The sequence below is a fragment of the Cyanistes caeruleus genome, chromosome 21 (assembly GCF_971803275.1).
Source record: "Cyanistes caeruleus chromosome 21, bCyaCae1.hap1.1, whole genome shotgun sequence".
Classification (NCBI taxonomy): Eukaryota; Metazoa; Chordata; class Aves; order Passeriformes; family Paridae; genus Cyanistes; species Cyanistes caeruleus.
In genome coordinates, this window is record NC_141721.1 from 6007049 (window position 1) to 6021194 (window position 14146).

Here is a 14146-nt window from a genome sequence, read left to right on the forward strand (position 1 = left end):
AAAAGGACTCCCCTGTCTCCTTTTTTGGACATAAACCTCTGGTGTTTGTGGATTAATTTTCCTAACAGGATTATCAAGAAAAAGCAATAGAAACATTAAAGGGAAGAATTTTAGCCAGTATAGCTACTGAATTTTAAAGGCTTAATCAAAGTTTTATGGGTTTTTAAAATTAATTCTGATGGGACGAGAGGCAGGGACATCTTTATGGCTCCCAAATTACAATGCTCATAAATGATACAGCGTTAATTTTCAAGGTTCAGTCTCCTTAAAAGACCTTTTAGGAATAATTTTAAATAAAGGTTGTTAATCAGCATTTTGTAACGTTCTTATGAACACTTTGCAGAAAAGCCCAACAGTATTAATATAGCACAAAAAGCTTTTTTATTGGGATAAAGCTTGAGATTACAGCAACTGTACTGACTGCAGTGAGATTTCATCTTTCCAGTAACATCCCTTTTGGAAGAATCACCTTTTTAAATAGCATTTTGGGAAATTAACCACCTCTTTCACTCTTTAGCGGGAAACAAGCGACAGCTCGGTGATGGCTGGGGGGGACCAGCGTCGCTCCTCAGCCCCGGCCCCGAGAGCGGCGACCACCGGCGGCCCCGGGAGCGTCTTGGGGGCTTTTCCCCCTCAGAGCTTTTCCCTCCTCGGGGACCTTTCCCGCCGCTGCCCTGAGGCGCCCCCGCCTCCCCGCGCTGCTCCCCCCTCAGGGAGCGCCCCCCAGCGCCCTTCCCCGATCAGCACTTTCGCCTCTCGACAAGGAGCTGTTAAAAAAAAATCCCCCGTCGCCTCCAGCCCCCTCCGCCCGCTCTCCGGTTCCCTCCCGGAACCGGAGCACGGCGCAGTGCCGTGAGGGTCCCCGGGGCGTGCGGGGAAAGTGCGCGGGGAGGACTCGGCCGCGAGGAATCTGCGGCCGCGGAACGGCAGCGGCTGCGCGGGGGAGGCGGCCGGACAAGATGGCGGCGCTGGGCAAGCAGTGAGTGCCGGCAGGGTCGGGGCGGGCGGGCCCCGCCGGGCCGAGGCAGTGGTCGGGGGGGATTTGGGGGCCGCGCTGAGGGTGAGCGCTGGAAAACTCTTGCCCAGGGGCTCAGTTGTCCCAGGTGTCCGCCGCGCGGCCTGGCTGTGTTGGCCTGACTTTAAAACTGTGTTTATTAAAAACAAGCAGAACTCAAACAGCGGGCTTGAGCTTGAGGTTGCGGCGGTGTTGCCCGAGGGTGTTTTTCACTCTTAAGGCGGAGAATCTCCTCAATGTTCCCTCACACTTGCCACCCTTGAGCAGCGGCCCTGGCGGCCGGGTGGGACGGAGCTGAGGGCGGGTTCAGGGCTCATGGAGGCGGACAGCGGTCACAGGGGTGCCGTGGTACCCCCAGAACGCTGGGGTGTTCCATTCAGCTCAGCCATACACGCTGGGGCGGTCTACTGGCTCGGTGATAGACTCAGGGAAAGGCAGGTGGGCAAGAAATCCCCGATTTAGAGGTTGCTCAGAACCAAAGGGAAGTGGGTTTAGCGCAGAAATGGACTTTTGTCAGAAGAGATGTTTATGTGTGGTTAATCTCAGCACGACATAATCTGTCTGTAAATCTTATCCTTTGCCATAGCACATGTGGACACATTGCCAGCCAAATAAGAAATTATAGCACTGCAAACGTAGCCATGGAATAGTGCATGGCATAGATTAAGACGAAATCCCTATAGATTAAACAGTAATTTCTTACTTCTGAGAGTGAAGAGAACAATACTTGGAGAACTCCAGGCAAGAGGGATATGGGTCCTAATTTAGGACAATCATTGCATCCAGAAACTTTATATGGCAAAAGACAGTTGTAGCTCTGGGAGAACCTGGCAGGTGTGCTGTGCTGCAAAGGCTGCTCACTTATACCTGATACATTATATTGATGCTGACCTTTTACTTCTCAAATGGTAAATGGCAGATTTTTGGTTTGGAATGTGCTATGTTGTGATACTAAAGGTAACTGGTTTTTTTCCCCTTCTAGATATGGGCTTATTATGCCCAAAAAGTTGCCACAGAAAAATCTTGTTTCAAAGAAGCTCTCAGTGTTTGCAGAGGAGTCAGATGAAGAGGTCAGTTCAACAATTTTTCTTCTGAAATTTGCCTGCTGTTCTGCAAATCTGTCCAACTCTTAATGGCTGCATCAGGTTTTGGCAGTGTCATTAGGATGTGTCATCGTTTTGGGTTTGGGTGTGAAATATGATCTGTATTTTCTTTAGTACACATTACATGAAAGTGATCATTCCTTGTTACTGTCTGTCAACTCTTGCAGAAGTTCAGGACATGTGACAACCTGTTTGTGAGAGTTAACTGTAGCTTGTAAAGAGATTTGTTGGCTGTCACTGGTGAATGCCTGCAAATAGAAAGACCAGTAGTAATCAATAGGTCTCACTCAAATGCTAACTTTAAAGTGTGGTAGTTACGTGTGTTTCATCCTTTAGCTCATTCCACCCAAATTTGATGTAATTGATTTTATGATGTTCATACTGGGAACAAAAGCAAAGCTGTACAACTCAAAAGTTCTAAAGCAAGAGAAAATGTATGATATTGCATGAGAGTGTTCTTTTCTATAATCTTTAATTTTTAATTTCTTTCAAAGTAGTAGGTTCAAAATGGTCACTCTGTACCTGCCCCAGTAGAGGGCACTGTGTGCTGTGTAAATCCCACCTGGATGTGCTGCTGCAAGCATGGGAAATGTCCAGGAAGAGGCTGCGATATGGGCTGGGCTTACAGAGCCCTGTGCTTCATATATGTTCTTTCCTCCCTAGAGCTTTGCTCCATGCTTGCTCTTTTGGGTGAAGAAAAGCAATGCTAATAAAATGTCAAATAATTTTGGTCAGTTTCTGACTAGCCAAAATATTTACTTTTAAAATCTATTTTTATTTTAATGAACTAGCAGTAGTTAATTTTATATCACAGAAAGCCTGAATTTAGCATTTCCCAGCCCATGTGTACCTGGTTCCATTACAAAATCTGGAATTTTGCTGTTGAAAGTGTCTGAGCTCCTGTTTTACAGAGCATGAAAGGGCTGAGGACCTTTCTAGTGATGTCCACTCAACCCTCAACATGAAACTGCCTCAGTGCAGCTTACAGGAAACAGGACAGGAATGTGTTTTAAATCCCATCTCTTTCCTCACTTAGCTGTGATCCTCAGATGTGCATCCCTCCACTGTGGCTATAAAGAGAGGCTTTCCTTTAGATACAGTTGCTGGAGATGGTAATGGAGCATTTTCCCTGTTGCATGGAATTTGGTGTCTTTCTCTGCATTAAGGATGTGACCTCACATTTTCCAGATCCCAGGAATAAACCTCATTCAACCTGTTGTCATTAAATATTATTTGCTAGGTCTGGAAACCTTCTTGTATTTCTTCACTTCTTCATCTTCTCTTAATATCTAAACATTGAAACAAAAGAAAGAATGCTAATAATTCTAGTTAAAGTAATATGTGATGCTGTCTGCCACCTTTTAGCTTAACAGCTAAAAAGTATCCTCCCGTTCAGAAAAGCTGACAGATTCACTGTCAGAGTCTGTTATAGAAGCTCTTAAAAGTTGTTTTGCTCATCAGTATGGTACATACCCAGCAAAAAGTAATAATCTCATAACTGCCTTTATCAAAAAAGATTGTTTTTTAAAAAAAAAATCAGAATTACTTTATTAGTTCAGTAATGATTTCAGAGCTTTTCAAGATAAGGAGCAGCATTTGGGAGGGGTTTCATTTCCTGTCTGCTACTTTATCAGTCAGAACTACATCTCAAATGTCTAGAGATTATGTATTTTTAACTGAACTCTAATAAAGTTTGTGCTGGGAAATCAGCACACCTGACTTGTCTGTGATTATATATTAGATACCAAACTTTTGCTCCCTTTTTTTTAACCATTACTATGCATTTTTCACTCAGATTTTGCCTCTACCCTTGCTGAAGGAATTTGGATTTTTTTTTCCTTGTGGTTAAGTACATTAATGTCTGTTAGTTGCTGAAGTTGGTCTTTTTGTTAGTTCATAAGGAACAGAGCATCTGGGATGGAAATTTTCTGGAAATACAGTGTTGACTGGGAAAAGGTGGCTTGACAGTCTGTGTTATGTTCAATGTTCCTTTTTTCCTTTGGAGTTTAGTTGAAATTATCTGTGTGGTACAGCAGATAAAATTTCTGTTACATGATTGCACCAGAATTACAAGTGTATGTTCCTGTACTGTACCAGTCTTTCAACACCGATTTGTTAATACAGGATGAAAAAATAACTGTACATAGACCTCAGTAGGTGCTAAATTTGGGAGGGGAATTGTGGAACTGTGTGAACAGTTCTGTGAATGTATCAGCTGGATTTGGTGGGTACCACTTAAAAGATAAATTGTTTAAGCAGTCAGAAACTGAAAATAAACAGAAAACTCTGTATTATAGGCACAGATTTTTGCTTTTGCTTATGGATCCTTCCATTCCCTTTGCAACTTTTCAAAGGAAGAGTCTGACTAAAAGGATCTGCTGAGTAATTGATGCTGGTGCTGACCAGAGTTTATGCAGCAGTTTCCATGCAGAGTAAGATTGTGTAGAGTAGAGGGGCTCCTTGAAAGGAGTTTTCTGAGAAGGAGGAAGTAGAAAACAGTAGCTCAAGAAGATGTATGTAAAATCAAGAATAATTCAGAGAAGTAAGGTGATGTTGCCATTTCTCATAATATGAGCAGTAGCTTGTGTTATGGAATTACCAAGTAACTGGTTTAATCTAAACAAAAGGAAGTTGTGTAGTTAAGATGTGGAACTCCTTACCACAGAATACTGTGGCACAGCCAGAAATATAAATGGATTCAGAAAAGGATTAGTCAAATTAAAGGATTGGTGTGAAACAATGGTTAAGGTGCATCCTCCAGTTCAGGAAGTCCTTGATCTGGTTTATGGAAACCAGGATGGAGTGCTGAGAAAAGCTAATTATGTGTACATGACTTGTTTTTCATGTTCATTCACTTGATCTTTTGCTAGTAGCCATGACTCATATTGTGTGAGAGGAATTTGTTGCCTGATGTGATTTTTGTTTTTTAGCTCCATGACGACTGGAGTCTCATGTTCAGGTTGTACTTGGATTGTACATTTCTCTGTGAGGGTGGGCCAAAAGGATTCACTCCTAATTCCATTTATATGAGGGTGTAAGTAGCTCATTTTAGAGTGAGGAGCTAATTAATGGAGAGAACCATGAGAAATGTTAGCAGATTGGGGTAATTCATGTTTTGTTTTGGTTTTTTTTAATAACCTTTTCAGTTGTCTACAAGCTATATTCCATGGTCTGGTAGCAGTGGTAGACTGGAGAGCCTTATTTCTCAGAGTTCCTTGGTTTGCATGGATTCTATGTCCTTTCACAGGATAGGGTTAAAATGTTTTCGCCTTCCAGAAAATATTGAACTATAAACTTTGTGCTTCAGAAGAATAGCTTGACTAGAGGGAGGGAAGAAGTATGAGACAGATTGCTGAGCTTATAGGGCCTTTAATAAATGGGCAGTTGATAAGTAAACAATACAAAAGGACAGGAAGTTCTCATCTATCAGAGCTCACAGCACAACAGGAAATTGTCCACCATAAACCATTGGGGAAGGTGTTTGTTTTCTGTAAACTTACTGCCAGTCTGGAGAAATGGCAGATGGACTTCTTTACCATCATATGTCCAATAATGAGGATTATATATTACTTTAGTGTTAACCTGATCTTTGTAGATCAGTGCATTTATTCCATGTGGGCAGACAAGGAAAACATTCTAAGCAGGGTTTCAGATATTTTGGTGAAATAGAGCTTTTTCTGTAAAAGTAACTGCAAAATCTGTTTTGTGTTTCACTGAGCCCGGCTTTCTGGGATAGTGCAGGGGAGTTTCTTCACTGTTGAGGTACCTTTCTGTTAAACCAGTGTAAGGGTTTCCCACAGAGGAAAGCTTCAGGATGACCTTCAATGTGTCAAATAAAGGACCATCTTCTTTCCCAAGACCCAGGAGGAAATTGAGGTTTTCTGTGTAATGCTGATGTGTGTTCTGTGCTAATTTAAAATGACTGTTTATACTGACTCACTTATAGCCTTTTCAAAAGAAGATGTATGTCAAAGAATTAAAGACAGTGTTGTAAACTATTTCTGAACATCAGTTCTTCAGAACTTAGAGTTCTTCAGCGTTGAAAGCAGAAGTAAATATGAGATTAATTAAGCCAGGATTATTGTAGGTTTTAAAGTAAATAATCCACTATCTACTTCCCCCAGTCAACCAACCAACCAACTACATAAATAAACAAGAGACTGTATCCAGTTCTAGTCCAAATAATCAGCAAGCTGCAGCAGACAGGGTGCAGTCCCTGATACCACAGTCAGCTCTGTGCCTTGCTCATGTCTGCCAGGCTCAGCTTCCTAAGCCTGAGGCCTGGGCTGCTTCCTTACCTGGTTGTCTGCACCTGGGTAATAGAAAGCAGCTGCTTTCTAGTGATGAGCACAGAATCAGTGCAGGGCTTTTCTTCCATAAAGTGTACATCATGTTTTCCCTTTATTAGCTACAGGATTTAATCTAAGTCTGTATTTAGCAATTATAGCAGCAGAAAGAGTGGGAATATGTGCCCTTTTGAGTTCTTCTTTGTCTTTGAATCCTTTGCTTTGAGTGAGCTAGGAAGGAATATTTCGAGTGTTCTGTGTTTCAGGGAGGTTTGATTGTAGTATTACTTAAGAAAGTCTTGTGTTTGTGGGAGATGAACAAAGGTATCTCGAGGTCAGTGGATTCTGTTGTGATAACATGTACTTCTCCAAATAATGACAGTGTTACCTTAACATCTTCACTTGCTGAGTCTAGAATTTCTTGGTACTCCTCTGAGATACTAGCTTTCTGACATTTAAAAAAAAATAAAAAACAGAGGAGTTTACAAGTACTTTTATTACTAATGGTTTCCATAGCAGAAAAAAAAAAAATCCCTTAGAGGTGATCACTGTCTGTACCTATTTGTTAGTCCCATCCTGGGTGGGTGACAGAGGCCCCAAAAATATTAGGTGTTCCTGTGGTCGTTGTGGTGGTGAAAATGTCAGCTGGGTAAAGGAACAGAAATGGACGAGAATTTGTGATTTTAATCTTTCCCAGTGCCAAGGAGGAACTGGGTACTCAGCACAGGGCCAGTGTCTGCTCACACAGCACTGCCCAGGGGCCAAATCAAGGCACCTCTGAGGAGGGAAGAGAGACAGAGTGCACAGAGTCACATGTAATGAAACTCCATCCCTGCACAACTTCCCTGTTTCTGAAATTAACCAGGGGGAAAAAAAAAGATTTGCACTGTTTACAGTCTGTCCTGTAGAAAACTGTGGAAAAGCACTTGTTGTTTTTCCTTGTTGACATAATCTGTTAAAGTTTTAATAGAATAAGAAAGAGGGGTCACAGCATGTTATTATTTTAAACATCAAATTAATTTAAAAGCCTTCATGTTCAGGGGATCTGTTTGAATTTAAATGGTGCTAATTCTGTTTGATTTCAAAAGATCTTAGTTCCTGCTGCCAAGCTCTCTGCTACTTGGTTTTCATTTTTAAATTTTATTAAGAACAAATTACAGAACAAATTACAGAATCTCTGCCTTTTATAAATGTGACACACAGCATGTATTAGTTAAAGCTGTAAAACTTGGAAAGCTGCTAAAATGCAAAAGGTTTTTTCCTTCCTATTTCTGCTTTTTAAGATTAAGGAATAGTCAATTACATAAACAACAATACCTGTCCTGCCATTATAGTGGATATGTTTAATAAACACTGTTACCTATTGGTTGAGAAAAGATAGATGTGTAGTTTAGGTCAAAACTAATTTAAAAAAAAAAAGTAAATAAAATGCAAAGCTTTTTGGTATAAGACAGTATGATTAGAAAACCTATTTTCAGTAGGCATCTGTTTCTTCTTAGGAAAGATTAGTAATGCTATTTTCTAGTGTGTTTATCTTGAGAAATTAAACAGTAACATTTGAAGTACATGCAGTTTAGCTGTGCTCTTATTTCTGAAAATACACAACTAGTGATACAAATGAGAGTTGAAATAAACATCAAATCCTTGCAGATGTTTGTATTTAACTATGAATACAGTTTTTCTTTTTTCATGTGATTGTCAGTATCTCTGCTTGTGACTGCTGCATATCTGCTGGACATGCAGAAAGAATTCAGTATTTTCTGCATCACACCTGTCTGTAATTGGACTATTGTATAATTGTTTGCTGGAATGGTAGAAAAAGAATATTATCTTTTTCAATGTAATTAATTTTTTTCTGCAATATGTCCTTCCCACAGCCAACTGTTGGGGAAAGTCTTCAAAAAGAAGCATTGAAAAAGCAAGCTATGAAACAGGTAAGGGACTATTTTTAATTTACTCTCAGTGTTCTGATGGGTAAGTTTATACTATAGATCTGTTTAAATAACAATATAGGAATCAAATATTTGAAAATAGTAAAAATTTCATTATTATTATTTTGATATCTTCTCCTCCTCCCTTTTTATGTTTCAGACTAAATTGGAGATTCAGAAGGCTTTAGAGGAAGATGCTACAGTATATGAATATGACAGTATTTATGATGAAATGCAGCAGAAGAAAAAAGAAAGCAGTGCCAAATTGTTAGCTGGAAATGATGACAAAAAGGTCAATACCTGAGAATGTATCCTGTCTGTTCAAGTCTGCCTGCTTGGGGTAACCATGACTGGTTAACTTGTAAACATGAAAGCATTGCTGGATTATCCTGACAAGTGATACTTTCATTGTTGCTTATTCTAGTTCGTTTGAAGGCTCTTGTCAGGTTCTGGGGATGAAAGGAAGCCTCCCACTCCTTAAAAGAAGGGGGCAAGGCTGTTACAGTTAGGAAGACAGAGGGATGGAAAATAATAAAAAAAAGCATTTTATTTAGAGTAAAAATCCTCCTAGTCAAAGATGGGCTGACTGTTTTGATTGAATACAGCAACTTCTCTTGATATTGGGAAATGTGCTGTGTTAGGGGTCTGAAAGGAACAGCAATTTGTTTTGGATAGCTGTCAAATGGAGGGAGAGCACATTCTCCCTCTCCTGACAGTTTTCTTCCATTACCAACTTAATTCAACATCTCCATCAATCCCAATCCATGTTTTCTCAGCCACCACAATTACCTCTCAGCATGGTAACTTTATTCTCTTCTATCTCAGCCCAGATACATCCATAATATCCTCAAAGCAGCTGAGATTAGAAAGAAGGAACAAGAAAGACGAATGGAAAGAAAAATTCAGAAAGAGCGTGAAATGGAAGGAGGAGAGTTTGCAGATAAAGAAGCTTTTGTGACTTCAGCCTATAAGAAGAAGCTGCAAGAAAGAGCTGAGGAGGAAGAGAGAGAAAGAAGAGAATCGGCTCTCGAGGGTGAGATTCATAGTGAAATAATTGTCCTGAAAAATAAGTAGGGCTTTGTACATGATTTACAGTGTATTCATCTGGTGGTCTCTGTGTGAGGCTTGAGATAATTAAAATCAAAGAGGACCAGAGCAGATCCTGAATCAGATCAACCTTGGTCTGTTACTTTCCTTTGCACAAGTTACAGATGGAACAGATGAAGCTCCTCTGTTTGTGTGTCAGTACTGTTTGGGTTGGTACTTCAATTTTTGAGGGAGGGTCAGTTGTTGAAGGAAGACTCATAAGACTGGGGTACAGTGATGTTTCCAGACCTTACCTCAGACACTCTGGTAAGGATCAGGAGTAGATGTAAAGCACAGGATGTAGGATCATTAGATGAACTGGGCTGGAGTGAAACTCTGACGGTCACCTGTTCCAGCTGCCTGCTCCAGGCATGGTCTGCTGTGAGGCCAGATCAGGTTAGTCTGGGCTTTTTCCACTTCAGATATGAAAACCTCCAGGATGGAAATTGCAGTTGTGGTGGTGTGCAGCAGTTGTGAGTTGTGTGTGATGAGTATTTATGGCACAGTAAATCCTACCTCCCTTTCTCTCAGCATACCTGGATGTGACCAAACAGAGGGATCTCAGTGGATTCTACAGACACCTTTTAAACCAGCGTGTGGGGGAAGAAGAGATGCCTAAATGCAGCTTCCGTGAAGCCAGGTAGGATGTGACTTCAACAGGGTTTCAGGTATAAAAAGCAGCATTTGACTGTTGGTGATCCCATAGTCACTGGAAGATTAGGTAAAGAGCACTAAAACAGTGGTAAGGTAAACTGGTAATTCCATACAGCTGATTAACTGAATTATTTGGTAAATAACTAATAGTCATAAGTGACACAGAAATTAAGCAGGACAGAGACACTGTCTGAAAGATAGCAAGATGACAGTTATGATTGTAGTTCTGCTTGGTATTATTCTAACCTACATTTTCTTTGGTTTTCATAATATTTAGCAATCTGTATTAAGTTACACATTTTGAATAATGAGGAAGACAAGATGTAAAATAGCAGTAAATCATAGGAAATGAATATGCTATGAATTTTCTGTAAAGAATGTGAGTCTCTTCACTTGGTAATTATTCCACATTTAGTTGCATAAAAACTAAATTGAGTGTTGATGCTGTGGTAAAAAAGTTACTCAAATATATAGGAAATCCAGTGGGAGTATTTTGACACCTGAATGTGTGAACATTCCAAAGCAAAGTAATGAGATGAGACTGAATTATTTCAGTGTTTGAAATGGTAACATTCTGCCCTGTGGATAAATGTGATGAACGGGATGTTTCTTGTATGCAGCAATTGTTCATTTGAAACAATTAATTCAGGTTAAACCTCATTTGATAGAGGCTTAAAGCATGGATGTCGCTAGTTAAGTGTTTGCTATCACAAAGAAAATGGAGCTTTCTTCAAGAGATCTTCTAGATCTGAGATTGGACCGTTAGAATGTAAATTCTTAGCCTAAGTGAAGAAAGTGATCACTGAAGTTACTCAGCTGCCTGAAGGGAGTTCTCCATGAAGTCTTCAGGATGATGTGATTTTGTACTCTGTAGAGAGCATTTGAAATGATGGATTTTTAATCTATCAAATTAAGGAAATTTCCTTTAGCGGCACATAAAATTAATTCAAGGGAAACAAATTGTCCCAGCAAGGCTTTCAAATAAACTCAGGTGTATATTTTAATTTTATGCTTATGGTGATACAGCAGGATGCAGAGAGAAAACAGCTCAATTTTCAGATCTCAGAAGTGTCCCTAAAGTGATCCACCTCTGAGTTGGATTACTAAGTAAATTACCAAACTTTTCAGTGTAATTTTTTAGTTGTTCATAGGTTGTCCATGCCTTCAAGCATTCAGCAGACAAAGACTCACGCTGGTGTGTGATGACTTATGAGAGTACCCCACAGGCTGTTCCTGAAGCTGTGTGATTAAATGGAAGAGATATGGCTTGTGTGAATCAACATGGATTTCCTCATCAGCCAGAAGAGAATGACAAAGCATAACCCCTTCCATGGGTCAGCATTTTGCATTAAGAATAATTGAGCTGTTAAAAGTTACTAATTTCTGTCTATCCACAAGTTAGGTCTTCAGAAATACTAGATCAAAAAAAACCATGCTCCTCCCTCCGTCAACAAAACATACAATGTGCTTCTTTTCTGGATAATTATTTGACATGAATAGAGGGCCAAACACACAGGAAAACCTGTAACTTGCCAGCAGGCTTACACAGGAACACAAATCAATGTTTTTTTCCTTAGATGGAGGCTGTGCATACTTTACTATAGTCACTCTTTCAGATAAATTCCTCAGGTCACGTTCACCAGTGAGGCAGATATGGATACTTCGTGCTGAGTTCCTGGAGCCTGAGCCACAGACAGATTTGCTTCCCTGGATTTTTCAGCTGCATCTTTTGCCTAAGTCCTGACCAGAAGTCAGTTTGTAGAAAAGTCCAAGCATTCAGGTGTTTTAATGTTGTTTTTTTTTTCTAATGTAAAAAATGTAGGATAAAGGAAGAAAAACCCAACACTCAGGATGGACCCAACGAAGGGAACAAATGCCCATTGGAAAGACAAAGAGTGAAGACCTTTAAGAAAGAAAATAATCCAGATGCTGATACTGACCTAGGAACTGATAGTAGTGATGATGACAAGAGACACAAACATTGTAAAGTAAATTTGAAAAAGAAAAAAAGAAGGGAGAACTCTGTGAGCAGTGAAGAGGAGGTTAAACATCACAAAAGCCAGAGGCATTCCAGGTCACCAAGCTCATCCAGTGTGGAGGAAGGGCCACACACCAAAGTTCAAACAGGTCACCAGAGGGGAGAGAGCAGGCCAGGCAGAAGGGGAAATGATGAACAGTACAGGGAAAAGGATTATGAGAGAAGTAGGACCCATGAAATAGAGCACCAGAGGGAAAGGGAAGAGCGACACAGGCACGGGGATCACAGTAATAGAGATCACTACAGGAGGAGGGAAGATCAAGATGATAAACAAAGGGAGAAGGAAAGAAAAGAGAGGGAGGGACATGGCAGAGAATGGAGGAGGGCAAAGGAGAGAGAGAAGGGCTCAGAAAAGGAACGAGAGAAAGAAAGAACAAGAAATGATAAAGACAGATATAATGACAGAGAGAAGGAGAGAGGAGAGAAATACAGAGAAAGGGAAGATCATGCAAAGGAGAGGAGAGAGAAATATGGCAATGATGAAAAGAAATACAGAGAGAGGAGGGAAAGTATTCCTACATCTTTAGAAAGAGATGGAGATGGTGATCTGGGAAAAGAGAGAAGGGGAAAAGACAGAGAGGTGGACGAGAAAGGAAGCTCCAGCTCTGAAATGTCTGAGCAGAAACGTAAAGCTGGAGAAGGAGAGAAAGATGAGAAAGAGCAAGCACAGAAAGCACCTGAGAACCTGAGCAAATTTGCCAAAAGGAGCAATGAGGAGACGGTGATGTCAGCACGGGACCGGTACCTGGCCCGGCAGATGGCCCGAGTCAGCACCAAACCTTACATCGAGAAGGAGGAGGATTGATGGCCCTGGGCTGGGCACAAGCACCTGGGCTGGCAGCCAAGAGGAAAGGCCACTGCTCTGCAGGTCATCCTACCTATTTATTCCTGGCTTTCCTTTGAAAAGTTGTGTGTCCCTTAAGGGAACTTTTGGGATGGATCAGTGGGTCTCTTTGACACACACCCTTAGTCTGTCTGTACAGTTGAAATGTTAACTGTGGCTGACTGTCCTCCCTGCCCTTCAGTACCATGTCCTTGGTACATGGACATTTTGGACAGACCTGGGAGTGTTGAACAATATAAGGTGAGAATGCATCCCCCTGCTCCTTTCAGCAGCCAAAACTCTGCTGAAACAAAGATGTTCTCAGCCCTTAGGATGACTCATTCCCCATGGCTGCTCTCAAAAATGGGAAGCAAACCTGTAAAAGTGGGTGAAAAAGCAAGAAAACCAACCTGAATAATGATCTTGGAGGTTTCTGTATGTAGAGTGGAGTTTTGTAAGATATATGCATATTGAGATATGAATTTTATATTATGTGTGGGTTTTGATCTGGGGACTTGATGTACAGAAACAGTCAATAAAGATACATATTGGATCAGATGTGTGGGTCTTTTTTCATGTGTAGGTTATTTTACTGCATCTTTTTTTGCATGGAATAAGGTAGATGAGTGTTTTCATGTATTAGTTGTATCTGCTTGTTAAGTGATATTTTAGATTTGTCAGTCTTCTGTTCAAAGGTTCATATTCAAGCATAAAATTATCTTCCAACTAGGTAAGTAGGATGTCTGACAGTGGTTGTAGCTTTTGGAATAGATTTTCAACACTTAAAATTGTTTCTTTCACTTTGTTTTGTTCTAGGTTTATCACTCTTATGCTAGAATAAAGTGAATTTACATATTAAAAAAAAAGGGGTAGAGATTGGTGTTTCCCTAATAGTTTGGTCAGCAGACTGAGCAGTGAGAAAAAGTGTGAGTAAAATGAAATGCAAATCCTGCCACTTTATAAAGGCTTGGAATGAGTTTTATATGTCAGTTAATCAAGTAGTTAAACACATACTTCAGTGTGGAGCAGTTTGGTTTTGCTGTTCTGTGTAAACAGCCGTAATGAGCTTTGCTTCTTCTCTTGGAATGGAATGAAAGTGTTCAGCAGTGGGCCAGGGCTCAAACACTGAAGGAAATCCTCTGCTTTTTGTCAGAAGCCTTGTTGGCATTGTAAACTGGACTAGATATTGTACTGTTACTTAGAATTGAGA

At 40.5% G+C, this 14146-nt stretch overlaps 1 protein-coding gene across 1 annotated transcript; it reads left to right on the forward strand.

Annotated features, from left to right (window-relative positions):
• The first annotated feature begins 658 nt into the window (after positions 1–658).
• Positions 659–13494, forward strand: NSRP1 (nuclear speckle splicing regulatory protein 1). Its single transcript, XM_086859502.1, has 7 exons — positions 659–979; positions 1998–2085; positions 8282–8338; positions 8496–8627; positions 9161–9368; positions 9953–10061; positions 11898–13494. Exons 1-7 carry the CDS (start codon positions 960–962, stop codon positions 12916–12918), a joined length of 1635 nt encoding a protein of 544 aa, XP_086715628.1. The 5' UTR covers positions 659–959; the 3' UTR covers positions 12919–13494.
• The last annotated feature ends 652 nt before the right edge of the window (positions 13495–14146 follow it).

What these genes read in the sequence shown, in the direction of transcription:
- NSRP1 (XM_086859502.1), top strand. Translation starts at nt 960, where the DNA reads ATGGCGGCGCTGGGCAAGCA. An exon ending in CTGGAAATGATGACAAAAAG is followed by an intron (nt 8,628 to 9,160) that starts GTCAATACCTGA and finishes CTTCTATCTCAG; the next exon opens with CCCAGATACATCCATAATAT. An exon ending in AAGAGAATCGGCTCTCGAGG is followed by an intron (nt 9,369 to 9,952) that starts GTGAGATTCATA and finishes CCTTTCTCTCAG; the next exon opens with CATACCTGGATGTGACCAAA.